This window comes from Anomaloglossus baeobatrachus, chromosome 3, assembly GCF_048569485.1.
Source record: "Anomaloglossus baeobatrachus isolate aAnoBae1 chromosome 3, aAnoBae1.hap1, whole genome shotgun sequence".
Classification (NCBI taxonomy): domain Eukaryota; kingdom Metazoa; phylum Chordata; class Amphibia; order Anura; family Aromobatidae; genus Anomaloglossus; species Anomaloglossus baeobatrachus.
Window position 1 is genome coordinate 257594637 of NC_134355.1, and position 16928 is coordinate 257611564.

At 46.1% G+C, this 16928-nt stretch overlaps 1 protein-coding gene across 4 annotated transcripts in view; it reads left to right on the forward strand.

Annotated features, from left to right (window-relative positions):
* The window catches only part of PHACTR2 (phosphatase and actin regulator 2), a 352744-nt gene that overhangs the window by 308894 nt on the left and 26922 nt on the right, over positions 1-16928 (forward strand). For all 4 annotated transcript variants that reach the window (XM_075339808.1, XM_075339806.1, XM_075339809.1 and 1 more), the window contains 3 exons: positions 5488-5644; positions 9058-9113; positions 15837-15898. In XM_075339808.1, the coding sequence (XP_075195923.1) occupies positions 5488-5644; positions 9058-9113; positions 15837-15898 (275 nt within the window). The remainder of the gene's footprint in view (positions 1-5487; positions 5645-9057; positions 9114-15836; positions 15899-16928) is intronic.

Below are 16928 nucleotides of genomic sequence, written 5' to 3' on the forward strand. Positions count from 1 at the left end.
CGTGGCCCGTGGGCCGCATGCGGCCCCTCAAGGTAGTTTGTGCGGCCCCCAGGCCCGTGCCCCTGTTCACTATCGCGGCAGGTGCAGGGGCCGCAGCCACCGTCTGCGCTTTGTCAGATGAATATGTTGCTGACGCTGCGCTCTCGCGCCGGCAATACAATCATCTCACATAAATCACTGACAATGACACTGCACCTGCCACGATAGTGAACAGGGGCACAGGCCTGGGGGCCGCACGAAGCAGAGATGAGGGAGCGCGGGACAGGTGAGAAGAATGGTGTGTGTGTGTGTGTGTGTGTGTGTGTGTGTTGGACGTTAACCCCTTAGCGACCTATGACGCACTGGGTACGTTATGGCTCCCTGGTACTTAAGGACCCATGACGTACCCAGTACGTCAAGGCGAAATCGCAGCCCCAAAGCCCTGATGGCTGCGATCGCTGCAAATACCTTAGATTTGGGGAGGAGGGGACCTCAGGAGGGGTGGTGTTTCCTCCCCGGAACTACGGAGGCTGTGATTGGCTGAGCAGCGTTCGTCAGCCAATCACAGCTACTAATGTTTCAGCCATTGAAAATCGCTGAAACATTGAAATCCAGCCAAGACCAGTGCAGCTGTAGCCCTGATCATTGGCTGCAGCTGGGTGACCTGTGTTTCACCCGCCCCCAGCTCTGATTGGAGAGATCGGCCTTGTAACCGATCTCTCCAGTGTCTGGATCTGGGGCCGCAGACCACTCCCCTCAGCTTCACTCCGGCGTCTGTGGAAGGTGAGGGGAGCTGCTGACCCATTATTACAGGATGGGGACAAAGTGCGCACATTACTATGGGATGGGGATAAGGCTGGGGACATTACTATAGGATTGGGACATTACAAGGATGGGCACAATACTATTGGATGGGGACATTATTACTATAGTATGGGGACATTACTATATGATAGGGACTAGAATGGGAACATGACTATAGAATGGGGACAAGGCTGGGGACATTACTATAGGATGGGGACAAGGTGGGCACATTACTGTAGGATAGGGACATTACTACAAGTGGACAAGGATGGGAAACATTACTATAGAATAGGGATAATGCTGGGGACATTACTATAGGGTGGGGACAAGGTTGGCACATTACTAAAGGATGGGCACATTACTATAGAATGGGGACAGTACTATAGGATGGGGACATTGCTACAAGGGGACAAGGATGGGGAACATTTACTATAAGATGAGGGATAAGGATGGACACATTATTACAAAATGGGGACAAGGATGGGGAACATTACTTTAGGATGGGGACAAGGATGAGCACATTACTGTGGGATGGGGACTAGGATGGGCACATTACTGTGGGATGGGGCACAATACTACAAGGGGACAAGGATGGGCACGTTACAACAATATGGGTAACATTACTAAAAGATGTTGGTCAAAATTTCTATATAGTGCTAATTGTAAGACTATTAGTTACAAGAAAGGAATAATATATATATATATATATATATATATATATATATATATATATATATATATATATATTTTAAAGAAAATTGTTTATATTTAAACAAAGAATGTGCACGTTTGCTATAATGAAAATGTTCAAAATCATTGATCCCATGGTGTGTAAAAAAAATAAAATATATTATATATGGTACCAATAAAAACGTCACTTTGTCCTGCAAAGAATGCGGCCCCCCAAATTATTTTTTTTCCTCTGTGCGGCCCATACACCCAGCCGAGTTTGAGACCCCTGCCCTAGGGGGACTAGTAAAATTAAAAAACAAGTAAAAAAAAAAAGCTTTAAAAAATAAAAAGAACCTAAAAGTTCAAATCACCCTCCTTTCCGCCCATTGAAAATTAAAGGGTTAAAAAATAAATAAATATACACATATTTATGATCACCGCGTTCAGAAATGCCCGATCTATCAAAATATAAAATCAATTAATCTGATTGGTAAACAGCGTAGTGGCAAAAAAAATTCCAAACGCCAAAATTACGTTTTTTGGTCGCCGCAAGTTTTACGCAAAATGCAATAACAGGCGATCAAAACTTAGCATCTGCGCAAAAATGGTACCATTAGAAACGTCAGCTCGAGACACAAAAAATAAGCCATCACTGAGCCATAGATCCCAAAAAATGAAACCGCTATGGGTTTCGGAAAATGGCGCAAACCGTACGCCACTTTTATTGGACAATATTGTGAATTTTAACCCATTATATACAAGTAAACCTATACATGTTTGGTGTCTACAAACTCGCACCGATCTCAGGCATCATACCCACACATCAGTTTTACCATATAGTGAACACCGTGAATAAAACATCCCAAAAACTATTGTGCCATCACACTTTTTTTTGCAGTTTTTCCACACTTGGAATTTTTTTGCTGTTTTCCAGTACACCATATGGTAAAACTTATGGTTTCATTTAAAAGTACAACTTGTCCCGCAAAAAACAAGCCCTCATGTGGCAAGATTGACAGAAAAATAAAAAAGTTACGGCTCTCGGAAGAAAGGGAGCAAAAAACAAAAACGGAAAGTGCCCCGGGGCTGAAGGGGTTAAAATAAATAAAACACTGGAGTGGCGCTTTAAATCTTGGTCCCCTAACCCCTTTCCTATACTTGCCTTCTATCACCTCCACTTTGGTCAGTCTCCAGTGGTTTTTGACCTGCCAGTTGCTCCTTCATGGAACGTGCCAGAGGACACAAATCAATGCAACTCTAGGAGAGCCTCATTTTGTGTATCATAGAGTTGTATTGCGAGCTTGTTACGAAAGTTCTGACTTCTTGCCTGTAAGAAGTTGCAGTCACAAGATGGCTCCACGAGACCGAAGTGATGGCGAAAAAGAACGAAAACACCAGAGGGTGAGAATAATACCAGGCGCAGGGGACCACTCCAGTAGTGAAAGCAAAACAAATCACTGTAGTAGTGCTTTAAGAATAAAATGCCAGACACTAAATACTCCATCTCAGTCATAAGGGTCTGTTGGGTGACACTTCTGTTTGACATTTTACAGATCAGTTTCCTACATGAATTGTTCCTATAGAGGAAGCGAAAAACTCAATTACTAACGCTGATGTAAGCATAGTCTAACCCAAAATAAAGGATATAAAATGAATATATTACCTTGTCTATTTGAGACACATTTTAACTTGCCTATTCTTACCTGTTGCCAAAATTGGTTCTCCATCTTATGTGCAAAATTCAGAAATGTTTTGTATTTATGGGTTATTCCATATCTCACTCCCTGAAAATTACATGTCAGATGCTTTTGCCTACTCGTTTCTTTTGCATCTGTCCTGTACTTCTTTTGTGATTGCTCGTGCATGCGCATTAGATATCTGCAATTTTGCTATTTGGTGAGCAACCAATGTTTTGTTGTTTTTTTTTTTTTTTATTAAAATCATCAATAGTTCTATCCATATGTTAAACGGAATCTGTCAGCAGGTTTTTGGTAAGTAATGTGATAGCAGCATGAGGTAAGGATTGAAATTCTGATTCCAGTGATGTATCACTTAGTTTACTGGGTGCAACAGTTATAGAATGACAGATTTCTCAGATGCTGTTCTAGCAGAGCTCAATTGTTGAGCTCTGTATAATCCCGTCCACACCACAACTTTTTGTTTACATTGTATATCGGCAGAGGGCTTTTTCCAGTGGTGGGGACATGATTGGACAAGGAAGCAGGAGCACAGTTGTCATATAATGATAATCTCCTGTTGATAAAACACTAAATTGTATTGAAACAGCAAAGCACAGCCCAGAAAGTGACACATCCCTGTAATCAGGGTCTTTGCACCTACATTAGGTGCTCTCATATTACATACAGTGGGTACGGAAAGTATTCAGACCCCTTTCAATTTTTCACTCTGTTTCATTGCAGCCATTTGCTAAATTCAAAAAAGTTCATTTTTTACTCATTAATGTACACTCTGCACCCCATCTTGACAGAGGAAAAAAAACAGAAATGTAGAAATTTTTGCAAATTTATTAACAAGAAAAACTGAAATATCACATGGTAATAAGTATTCAGACCCTTTGATCAGACACTCATATTTAAGTCACATACTATCCATTTCCTTGTGATCCTGTATATAAGATCTCACAGTGCATGTCAGACCAAATGAGAACCATGAGGTCAAAGGAACTGCCCAAGGAGCTCAGAGACAGAATTGTGGCAATGCACAGATCTGGCCAAGGTTACAAAAGAATTTCTGTAGTACTCGAGGGTCATAAGAGCACAGTGGCCTCCATAATCCACCAAATTGGGACCACCAGAACTCTTCCTACACCTGGCCGTCCAGCCAACTGAGCAATAGTGGGAGAAGAACCTTGGTGGGAGAGGTAAAAATGAACCCCAAAATCACTGTGGATGAGCTCCAGAGATGCAGTAGGGAGATGGGACAAAGTCAGCTATCTCTGCAGCCCTCCAACAGTCTGGCATTTATGGCAGAGTGGCCCGATGGAAGCCTCGCGTCAGTGCAAGACATATGACAGCGTTTGCAAAAAAAAAAAAATGAAGGATTCTCTGGTCTGATGAGACGAAGATAGAACTTTTTGGTGATAATGCTAAGCGTTATGTGTGGGGAAAAAACAGGCACTGCTCATCACCTGCCCGATACAATCTCAACAGTGAAACATGGTGGTGGTAGCATCATGCTATGGGGGTGTTTTTCAGCTGCAGGGACAGGACGACTGGTTGCAATTGAAGGAAAGATAAATGTGGCCAAATACAGAGATATCCTGGAAGAAAACCTCTTCCAGAGTGCTCTGGACCTCAGACTTCGCGAAGGTTCACCTTCCAACAAGACACAGCTAAAATAACAAAGGAGAGGCTTCAGAACAACTGTGACCGTTTTTGACCGACCCAGTCAAAACCCTGACTTACACCCAATTGAGCATCTCTGGAGAGACCTGAAAATGGCTGTCCACCAACGTCCAACCTGACGGAACTGGAGAAGACCTGTAAGGAAGAATGGCAGAAAATCCCCAAATCCAGGTGTGAAAAACTTGTTGCATCATTCCCAAGAAGACTCATGGCTGTACTAGCTCAAAAGGGGGCTTCTACTCAATACTGATTAAAGGGTCTGAATACTTATGACCATGTGATATTTCAGTTTTCTTATTTAATACATTTGCAAAAATTTCTACATTTCTGGGGTTTTTTTCTGTCAAGATGGGGTGCAGAGTGTACATTAATAAGAAAAAAATGAACTTTTTTGAATTTACCAAATGGCTGCAATGAAACCGAGTGAAAAATATAAAGTGGTCTGAATACTTTCCGTACCGAACTGTATCAAAAACCTGCTGATAGATTCCCTGTAAAGCCCCCCCCAGACCTTTTGAATATAATATAAATACAATCAACCTAATTTAAGAAAAAGTGATGCAGACCAACATAGTTTTCACTACACTTGTATATTTTATATCTAAATATTTGGTGTAATGATGGCCGAATAATAAAACTCCTGATTGTGTGTATGTTTGCTTGACAGGTGCCTTGGCAAATAAAATCCGCAGAAGAGATACACTTGCCATAAAGCTTGGCAACAGACCATCTAAGAAGGATTTAGAAGACAAGAATATTCTACCACGGAATTCTGAAGAAGAACGGCAAGAGCTCTGGCAGCAGATTGGAACAAAATTAGTGAGGTATTTAGTTCCACAGATAGTTTAATCCACTATTCACATGTGAGCGATCTTTGCACAGAGGATGCTGAAGATTTTCAAAAATGTAGTAAACTCGTGACTGATTTCACCTTTAGAGCATGTGTGCACACTGTGTTTTGGGTTTGCCAAAACTGCACCTTCTGGGCGATTTTGACCACTGTAAACACTGCATTTGGGAAAAAAACGCCGTAAAAACACAAGCGGTTTTGGTGCATTTTTGCTAATGCAGGAAAAAAAATAGGATAGGATATTTGATAGCTAGCTTCTGGCACTAGGCCCTACTCTTCCCGTTGCCCTGGTGCGGTGACAGTCTGGGTAATAAGGAGTTAATACAGCCCATAGCTGCTACTAAGCCCTAGATTAGTGATGGCAGGCGTCTGAGACACCCCCCTTACTAATCTATAAGTGAAAGTAAATAAACACAAACTCCTAAAAAATCCTTTATTTAAATTAAAAGACAAAAAAAAGCGTCCTCTTTCACCACTTATTAACCCCGCAAACACCCCTCCAGGTCCGACGTAATCCACACAACGTCCCATGACGCTTCCAGCACTGCTACATCTGACACTCACAGTGAGCACCATAGAACAATACTGCCCGCTGTGAGCTCCACGCAGCAACTGAAGTGAGCCGCGCGGTCAGCAGTGACTTCACGCAGGTTAGCCGCAGCCACACCTGGAGTCCTCCACCTGTGACAGCAAATCACCCAAGTGATTGAAGTGAGCTGCGTGATCAGTGGTGCCGTCACTCAGGTGGTTTCCGGTCACAGGTGAGTCCTCCATTCCACCTGTGACCGAAAATCAGAGAGCGACTGAAGTGAGCCACAGGTGGAGGACTCACCTGAGTGACGTCACCAGTGATGGGACGGCTCAGTTCAGTTGAGAACTGAACCTCACGGCAGTGAACTCGTGACATCGACCGACGCGAGATACGCCGTACTGCAGGACCCAAAGGTGTGACATGAGGGGTTCACCCGAGTCCATTCTGATCGCATGGGTCTGTCTGAACTCACAGCTGGCAGTCATGCTCTGACGCTTGCTGTGACAGGACAGAGATGTAGCAGAGCTGAATTACCGTGGGACCTCATGTGGATTACTTCGGGCCTGGCGGGGTGTTTGGGGGCTAATAAAGTGGTGAAAGAGGGTTTTTTTTATTTTATTTCAAATAAAGGATTTTTTGGCTTTTTGTGGTTATTTATTTTCACTTAGAGATTTGTAATGTGGGGTCTCTTAGACGCCTAACCTCACTAACCTAGGGCTTAGTCGCAACTATGGGCTCTGCTATTAACCCCTTATTAGCCCGATTGCCACTGCACCAGGGTAAACGAGAAGAGTCGGGTAAAGTCCCAGGACTGTCGCATCTAATCGATGTGGCAATTCTAGGCGGCTGCTGGCTGATATTTTTGGGCTGGGGGCCTCCGAATAACATGAGTCTTCCCAGTCTGAAAATATTAGTCCTCAGCTGTGAGGCTTTATCTTGGCTGGGTATCAAAATTGGGAAGGGACCGCACACCGCTTTTTTTTTTTTTTAATTTATTTTTATTCTCCTGTACGATATAGGCACCGCCCACTGGCGGCTGTGATTGGTTGCAGTCACACAGTTGTCACTCAGAGTGGAGACAAATCTGACAGCAACCAATCACAGACTTGGGGAAGCAGTGAATATGTGTGACCCTAATGAGCGGGTACTTTGAATATGTAATGAGGCTAATGAGCGGGTCAGGAAAAAGAATGAGAGGCTGCATGAGCAGTGTGACCACAGTGATCGGGGAGTATGAAGTGGAGAAAGAGAGAGGCAGAGAGAGAGAGTTTCACTCCTGCAATGTTTTTTGTTTTTTTTTGTTTGTTTTTTTTTAATTTCATTTATTTATTTTTTATTTATCCTGGGACAAAGTGGGTGATCAGCGTTTTTTGTGACAAGAACGCAGGTACATTTCATACGAAACGCAACCCATTTGTTACCATACGTTTTGCCATCCAATTTTTATTCCATCATTCAGTTCTATGGGTGTCAAAACGTGACAAAAGTGCAAAAAGAAGTGACATGCTGCTTTTTTTTTTTGTCAAAGATTTTGACAAATATTCGACAAATAAAACGCTGACAAAAAAACTAATGTGCGCATGGAAATTCTGATTTCTTATAGACTTTGCTGGGAAAGCAAAAACATGCAGTTTGTCAATGACACAGTGTAGTTTAAAACAAGACAAAAATGAAAAAAAAAAAAAAACCCATAAAAAACGCAACATGCGCACATAGCCTTACAGTGTAGTAAGAATTTGCTTTTAGAAAATTCCATTTAGTAAAGTATAAAAAACATTCAGATTTAAACACTAAAGAGGACCTGTATCCAGGTTGATAATGTAATGTCCACTTTCTGCTCTTATTTTATTCCTGCTGTTTTACTAAGTATTTTTTTTTTTTAAATGAATTATACAGTTCCAGAGAGATGCACCTTTTTATTTAACGCAAAGGATTTCTTTTAACGCAAAGGATTCCTTATGGGTGTGTCTTTGGGCTGCTCTGCATCACCTGCAACACCCTGTGATTCGTGTTTCCTTGTAAAGACTATAAACATTTTGCACTAAACAAAAGGCCTATACCTCTGAAACCGTATGGCGGATTTAAAGAATAAAAACAGAATACTCAAGCATTTGATGAAATAAATTAAAGGGAATTGGTCAGGGGATTTTTTCTATTTAATGTGAGAGCAGCATGAAGTAGGGGCAGAGAGCCTGATTCCAGGGGTGTGCCTCTTACAACGCTGTTTTTTGTAGGTTCAATAAAATTAGTGTTATTTCAGCAGGAGATTATCACCTTAGGACTAGTTGTCCTATGCCTGCTAGTCAATTACTGTGTGTAACCCTGCCCCACTCTGATTAGCAGCTTTCTCTTAATGCAGGGGTATACAGAAAGCTGCCAGTCAATGGTGTGGTAGAATTGTACACAGATCAGCTCTCTGAGCCCTGCTAGAATGATTTGATCTAAATTGCTGCACCTAGTAAACTATGTGATTACATTGCTGGAGTAAGGAACCGTGCATTTCCATCATGCTTCTCTCATTTGGAGTAGCAAAAACCATAGGACAGATTATTTTTAAAAGCAAAAACTTGCCACTTTTGATCTGGTAACAAATCCTCATTCATTTTTAGAATATTGCAGAAACTTATGTAAATATTGGTCAAATAATGGGATATGATGAAGATTGAGGATAGATGTAAACCTAAAATGCTCTCCATGTTTGGTATTCTCGTATTACATATGAGTGTGTCTTCTCTCCCACTTTTGTAGGCGTAATGCCGGTGCTAAACTGGTGTTATCGGCTTTATTGTGTTTTGAAAACATTCCACAAGGAAATTTTATGTTGTTTATGGCCTGGTTTTATTTTATTTTTTTAGGAGGTTAAGTCAGAGACCAACTTGTGAAGAACTGGAACAAAGGAACATCTTAAGACGTTAGTAAACTTAAGAGAATTTCACTTTTTGTTAAGTTCATAAATTAGGCTTTAGCTACTTTGTTGACTAACCACTTGCTGTTGCCTGTGTGTCTTTCCACTCCCACTTTGACTAACCACTTGCGGTCTCCTGTGTGTCTTTCCACTCCCACTTTGAATAACCACTTGTGTTTTCCTGTGTGTCTTTACACTCCCACTTTGATTAACCACTTCCTGTCACCTGTGTGTGTTCCCACCCAATCAACTGCAAGGGCTCTCCCTCTCACACTGACATAGCAGGAGGAACTGAGCATGGTGGACAGTCTGGACTGGCATAATTAACGCCTTGGATGCCAATAGTGGTGTCTGCAGTGTGTCATCCCATTGGCCCCCTACAACTTGTTTGTACTACATAAGTAGTAGCCTGTGTTATATTAGTCATCAAAAAGATGTATGACTCAAAAAACATATGTTGAATTATTTAAAAGATTAAAAATGTAAAAGTAAAAAACAAAAACTCCTAAAAGATCCCACTTTCTCTGACGCCTCATTGGGGGACACAGGACCATGGGTGTTATGTTGCCTATCCATAGGAGGACACTAAGTAGATGCAAAAGCATAGCTCCTCCTCTGCAGTATACACCCCATGGCCGGGCCAGGCAGTCTCAGTTTTAGCTTAATGTCTGTAGGAGGCACTTCCTTTCAAGGTTTCAAGGTTTGTTATTTTTTGAGGGCGACGGTTTCCTTTTGGGACCGATCTCCCACTACCATCAACGGGCGAGAACGTGAAGTGTTGCCTACACGTACCCCCTCCCGCGACGCTGGATCCTGGGCTGGACGACGGGTTCCATAGACACCGATTTTCCAAAGCCCAGGGTAGAGGCCTGTGCCCCTATAGCCCAATTCCTCAGCCCCTCTCTGCAGGCTCTGAGTTGAATATGGCATCAATTCCTCAGCCCCTCTTTGTAGGCTCTGAGTTGAATATGGCACCGTTGTGATACAGCAAGCTGACTCTGCTATTGTCACTGCCTGGATTGAAGTAGTGTTTAAGGTGAGATCCCCCCTGACTGGTTTCCCAGACAAAGGGAGAAAAGACTGTGCAGGAAAGGCTCCCAGGGCTGAATATACAGTATTTATTATGAGAAAGTCCCTGGCTAATGCAAGGAAGAGAGCCCCAGGAATCCTGAACACAGTGTTAACTTTTCCCTAGCTTGCTGGCTGGAGGAGGGGGGAAGTCCCTCCTGTTTGCAAACTCCTGCGGTGGCAGGGGGGAGTGGGTGGCTAGAGAATCACAGAGCTCAGGGACTCGTGCTGTTTATTATCTGCTCTGTTTATTTGCTCTAGCAGAAAAGCCGGCTGATAACCACCAGTGACACACTGTGTGCTGACTAGAGAGAGAGGGAGGAAATCTATCAGAAGCTCCTTTCCCGCCGTTTTTTTTACTACCCACAGCGGGGGGGAACACTGACTACTTCTTCGCGCTCTTTTAGCGCTAAGCCCCGCCCCCGCGGCCACGATAAGCCCCGCCCCCCAGGAAAGCGTGGGAAGATCTCCAGCCATCAGCTGATTCTGGTAAGGTGCTGCTCACTGTAGCTCTGCTGAGCATTTACTCCCCCTCCTAGCATACTCCTATCAGGAACATGCAGAATTCAAAAGGTACTAAGAGGGCTAAGGCCCACATAGTCTATTATTCAGCCTGCACTGCCTGCCACGTTGAGCTACCATGTAAACACACCTCTTCTCTCTGTGAGTCCTGTGCCCCTATAGCCCTCCAAGACCCCCCCTGCCACCACCGCCGCAACCGTCAGCCCAGAGCCTAGGGCTCCCAGTCCACCGGAATGGGCACAGTTTCTGTCGTCCCAATCCATGGAAAAACTGTCACAGAACCTGGGCTGGCTATGCAATGTCGTCCTCCACACCCTTCTGGGTCCCTGGACAGAACGCAGCCTGAGGATATCCCTATGGAGGATCCTTCTGAGGTAATCCGGGCACATGCTTCACCGGTTGCAAGGATCAGGAAAAGAGCACACGGCCGGGTGTCTCCAGTGGGCTCTCCCTCGGGAGCACACAGGGCATGTTCTCCCACACGCTCCACGGCTTCTTAAGAGCTGGAGGAGGGAGAATGCTGTTTGTACCAGGAGGATTCCTTGGTTTCAGCCTCCCCAGATGATCAAACTGCAATAGACTCCCTTATAGCAGCAATCAACCAAACTCTGCATGTGGAGGATCCCCCATCCACTACCACTGACCATGCGGTCTCCTTTAAGAGGGCAAGGAAACCCCAAAAGGTTTTCGCTGATCACCCTGAGTTTCAGGATATACTCACAAAGCAAAGGGAGAAGCCTGACAGGCGCTTCGGTAACCGAAAACTCATGGAGTCCCGGTACCCTTTTGCCTCACCTGCCCCTAAGGGCTGGGCCGATCCGCCCTCGGTCGACACCCCCCCCCCCCCCGGTCTCCCGCCTTACCACAAAGACGCTCCTGTCTTTACCCGATGGTTCCTCCATCAAGGACCCGACAGACAGACAGGTGGAGCACCTCGCCCGCTCTGCTTTTGAGGCTGCGGGTTCCTCCCTCTCGCCCTCCTTTGCCTCTGTGTGGGTCACAAAGGCGATCTCGGTCTGGGCAGAATCCCTTAACACTTCGCTTGAGGAATCCCAGTTCACTCATACCTTCACAGAAGTAACAGCTCAAATTGCCGCTGCGGCGGAGTACCTCATGCAGGCCTCCATGGACGCTGCTACCTGCGCAGCGTTTGCCGCCTCAAATACCATAGCCATCCGTAGAGCTCTCTGGCTCCGACAATGGCGGAGCCAGAGAGCTCTGGACTCTGCCTCCAAGAAGTCTCTCACGGGCCTCCCCTTTTTTCCAGACCGATTGTTTGGCGAACGTCTGGACAAGCTCATTTCTGACGCCACGCCAGATGAAGTCCAGTACGTCCTTCACCAGACGTCCACAGTCCTCGTTCCGCTCCTTTCGGAACTCATTTGGTTGGTCGACACCCCGTGCTGTCCATGCCACCAGCCGGGACTACGCAGGGACCGACCTTCTCAGCTCTCCCCGAAACCTACTTCGTTATGGCAGCCTAGACCGAAACAGTCCAGGACTAGGGAGCCTCGGCCACAACGTTTTCCCCCCTCATGACTCCTTCGGCGCCCCGGAAGACACACTCATTGTAGGAGGTCGACTGCGGCTCTTCTAACACATCTGGGCTGCCGCCTCAGACGACAAATGGGTGCGAGACCTTGTGTCTTCCGGTTACCACATAGAATTTCGGACCCGACCCCCGAGTCGGTTCTAACAGCAGGAGTGATAATACCTGTCCCAGACGACGAGACGTTCGGGGGTTTTTATTCCAACCTCTTTGTGGTCCACAAAAAGGATGGGTCAGTTCGACCCATCCTGGACCTCAAACACCTAAACAAGCATGTGCACGTACGGAGATTCAGAATGGAGTCCCTAAGGTCCATTATTGCATCCATGGTCGAAGGGGAATTCCTCTCATCCATAGACATCGAGGACTCGTACCTGCACATACCCATCGCCCCAGATCACCAAAAGTTCCTCCGCTTTGCAATTCAGGACTCCCCCTTTCAATTTGTAGCTCTACCCTTCGGCCTTGCCACCGCACCAAGGGTCTTCACCAAAATCATGGCGGCCGCCATGAGCGTCCTTCATGCCAGGGGAGTGGTCGTTCTCCCTTACTTGGACGACCTCCTCATCAAGGCCCCCTCCTTCCGCGACTGCTCAAGCAGCGTACAGATCACTGTGGACACCCTATCCCGCTTAGGGTGGCTAGTGAATCTGGACAAATCATCCCCGGTCCCATCACGATCCATCACCTTCCTGGGCATGTACCTGGACACCCGTCGGGGCTTGATCCTTCTCCCTCAGGACAAGGCGATCGCTCTTCAACGAGCGGTACGCTGCCTTCTACGTCCTCCGTCTCGCTCCATTCGATTCAGCATGAAGGTGCTCGGCAGGATGGTGGCGGCTATGGAAGCAGTACCCTTTGCTCAACTGCACCTCCGCCCACTGCAGCTAGCCCTTCTAAGGGCCTGGGACAAGAGCCCCTTCTCCCTGGACAGACATCTTCACCTAATGCCTTCAGTCAGATACGCACTCCGCTGGTGGCTTCGGTCCTCATCCCTATCGAAGGGGAGATCCTTTCTCCCAGTGAACTGGCTGGTCTTGACCACGGACGCCAGCCTCCTAGGCTGGGGAGCAGTGTACCGGCACCACACTGCTCAAGGACGTTGGACGCCCCAGGAGTCTTCCCTACCCATAAACACCCTGGAACTCTGCGCGATCTTCCTCGCGCTCAGAGCGTTCTGCCCTCTGCTAGCGGGTCGTCAGATTCGAGTCCAATCGGACAATGCGACAGCTGTAGCCTATATCAATCGGCAGGGGGGCACCCGCAGCAAAGCGGCTTATCTCGAGGCCCACAAGATCCTCAGCTGGGCCGAATTGACGGGATCAGTGATATCAGCGGTACACATACCGGGGGTAGAGAACTGGGCAGCAGACTTTCTAAGTCGCCAAGGCCTGGCCACCGGAGAATGGTCTCTCCACCCAGATGTGTTTCTACACATCTGCACTCGCTGGGGCACACCAGACGTGGACCTAATGTTCTCAAGGTTGAATGCAAAGGTACCAGAGTTCATAGCCAGGTCACGCGACCCGCAGTCCATCGGCGCGGATGCTCTAGTCTGCTCCTTACACCTCTTCCGCCTGCCTTACATATTTCCACCTCTACCCCTGCTGCCGCGGGTGATCAGGAAGATCAAGGCAGAGGGAGTCCCGGTGATACTGATAGCACCGGACTGGCCCAGGCGCGCCTGGTACGTCGAATTGGTACAAATGCTCACACACGCACCGTGGCGCCTTCCAGACATCCCAGACTTGCTGACCCAAGGGCCCATTTCCCATCAGAACTCCAGAGCCCTGAAGCTGATGGCACGGCCATTGAGACCTGCGTATTAACAAGAGCGGGATTCTCCCCCGCGGTTATTTCCACCATGATGAGCGCCCGAAAGCCTGCTTCATCCCGCATTTACCACCGTACGTGGAAAATCTTCCTTTCATGGTGCAGAGAAACTAACGCCCAGCCTATGCCTCTGGCCATCCCCAGAATTCTCGACTTTCTACAGTCTGGCTTGCAAGCGGGGTTGGCTCTTAGTTCCCTTAAAGGGCAGGTCTCAGCGCTTTCAATCTTCTACCAATGCCGCCTGGCTCAAAAACCGCATGTCAAGACCTTCCTCCAGGGCGTTTCCCATCTAGTTCCCCCGTACAAACGGCCGCTGGACCCATGGGACCTCAACCTCGTTCTGGACGGTCTCCAGAGGTCTCCCTTTGAACCCCTCAAGGAATCCTCCCTTGCTCTTCTGTACTGGAAGGTAACATTCCTGGTGGCAATTACGTCCATCAGACGGGTTTCGGAGCTAGCAGCACTCTCTTGCCGCGAGCCTTTCCTGATCTTTCACCAGGACAAGGTGGTTCTGCGCCCCCTTCTGGATTTCCTTCCAAAGGTTCTTACCCTGTTTCATTTCAACGCGGACATTGTTCTGCCTTCATTTTGTCCACATAGGGTGGAAAGGTCTCTGCATTCGTTAGACCTCGTCAGAGCTCTCAGATATTACATATCCAGGACAGCCCCCTTTAGGAAAACGGACTCTTTGTTCGTCATTCCTGAGGGGCCTAAGAAGGGACAGGCAGCTTCAAAGGCGACTCTGGCTCGCTGGATTCGCTCTGCGATCCAGGAAGTCTACCGCCTGCAACTCAAGCCCATTCCTAGTGGGCTGCGGGCTCGTTCCACGCGAGCAGTTGGCGCTTTGTGGGCCATTCGGCATCAGGCTTCAGTGGAACAGATGTGTAAGGCTGCGACCTGGTCTAGCCTACATACTTTTTCAAAGCATTACAGAGTCCATACCCAGGTTTCAACTGAGGCAGATCTGGGTAGGAAAATTCTGCAAACGGCAGTAGAGCACCTTCCTCAGTAGGCGCTCCAGGCTGTCTGGGACTGGTTCCTAGTCCTTGGGTTGTGTTGTCTTTTTTTATGTTTCCCACCCATGGACTGCTTTAGGACGTCCCATGGTCCTGTGTCCCCCAATGAGGCGTCAGAGAAAAACGGATTTTTGTGTACTCACCGTAAAATCGTTTTCTCTTAGCCATCATTGGGGGACACAGCACCCACCCTGTTGCCCTGCGGGGCCTTGGTTCTCTCAGTACCTTATTTGGTTTTGACTCCTCTTTTTTCATGTTCCTCTGTTGAGAAGTTTTTTACTGCTTTTTTCACCTACTGCTTGTGTACTAAAACTGAGACTGCCTGGCCCGGCCAGGGGGTGTATACTGCAGAGGAGGAGCTATGCTTTTGCATCTACTTAGTGTCCCCTTATGGATAGGCAGCATAACACCCATGATCCTGTGTCCCCCAATGATGGCTAAGAGAAAACGATTTTACGGTGAGTACACAAAAATCCGTTTTTCTAGAAAAAGTCATGTCCAAACTTGGGTTGTGGGATCAAGTAAAGCGAGATCCGACAAACCTCCATGACACTCCTCGCTGTGAAAAGAGCGAGATCTTGCTCTTTGCACCAACCCAGCGCTGCCACATTCTTTACTAAGCCATTACAGACTGATAACAGTTACTGAATGGTAATAACTGTAACAGTATTAAGTTAATGACAAATAATTATATCACCTGTGATGCAGAAATATAAATATTGTGATATTCTTGTACCTTAGAAAAGAATGAAGAAGAAGAACAGGAAGCAAGACGGGAGCTGAAGCGAAGGCTGACACGGAAGGTATGCATTCTTAATTGATCTGGCACTATACCTATTTTCTTGTACTTAGAAATACTCTTGAGGTTCGTACTCACAATCAGTTTTTATTCTGTTTTTTATGTATTTTCACTGTGTCAAAAATGCAACATTTTATAGTTCTTGCAAAGTGGATGGAATTTATAGAAATGTTATGTCCACTGGGCTTCTTTTCTTTGCTGCGTAAACTCCCAATGCGATGTATTTTTACAAGTCGCAGCATGTCCATTTATCTTGTGAGTACACTGCAGTTTTCCCATAGATTTGCATTAGATGCAGAAAATCCTTAGGTCAAAAAATGTGCGTGCGTTTTTAGCGTGTTCCAATAGCGTAAACCCATCGGAAATGCATACACTCTTAATCCACACCTAAGAATGTCAATACCAGGGAGTTTCAAAAGCAAAGCAGCTTTATTTAAAGCGTGGCACACCAAACACACACAAACTGCAGGAACAACAATGCATGTTAAACAAATACACACAAAAATGCAATGGAAAAAATTCTACAGCCTCAAAAACACAACAAATACCGATCATGGGAACATAGCCTTCCGTCTAACACAAGATCTAGTGCTTGGCTCAGCACTGAATCAACTTAAAAGCATCTGATGATGTTTCAGATGTCACAGTTGGAGGAGTTTGTGGCCTGTGGTCTGCACAGATTCTAAGAATGATTGGCACATTGCTTCTACCAGCACATTGAGATCTCTGATTCGAAAGAAGGGACAAAGTCTGTAGTAGGAAGCCTGCCCTTGCCTGCAGTGACGCTGTATTTCGCTTGTTCATTTAGTCCTATCACAAATTGAACATTTCCAATTACAAATTTCAAAGATCTGAGTCAAAATAGCAAGGAATCAGGACTTTGGAGGATCGGCAATGCCCATGCATTCTGGCAGTGAAGGTCAAAGGGCATTAACCCATCTAATATGTTCTGACATGTCTCAACGAAGATACTTTAAAGGGGTTCTTTGCTTTTTTCGTGATCAGCTTAAGGTCACAGGACCTTTCTAACAAGG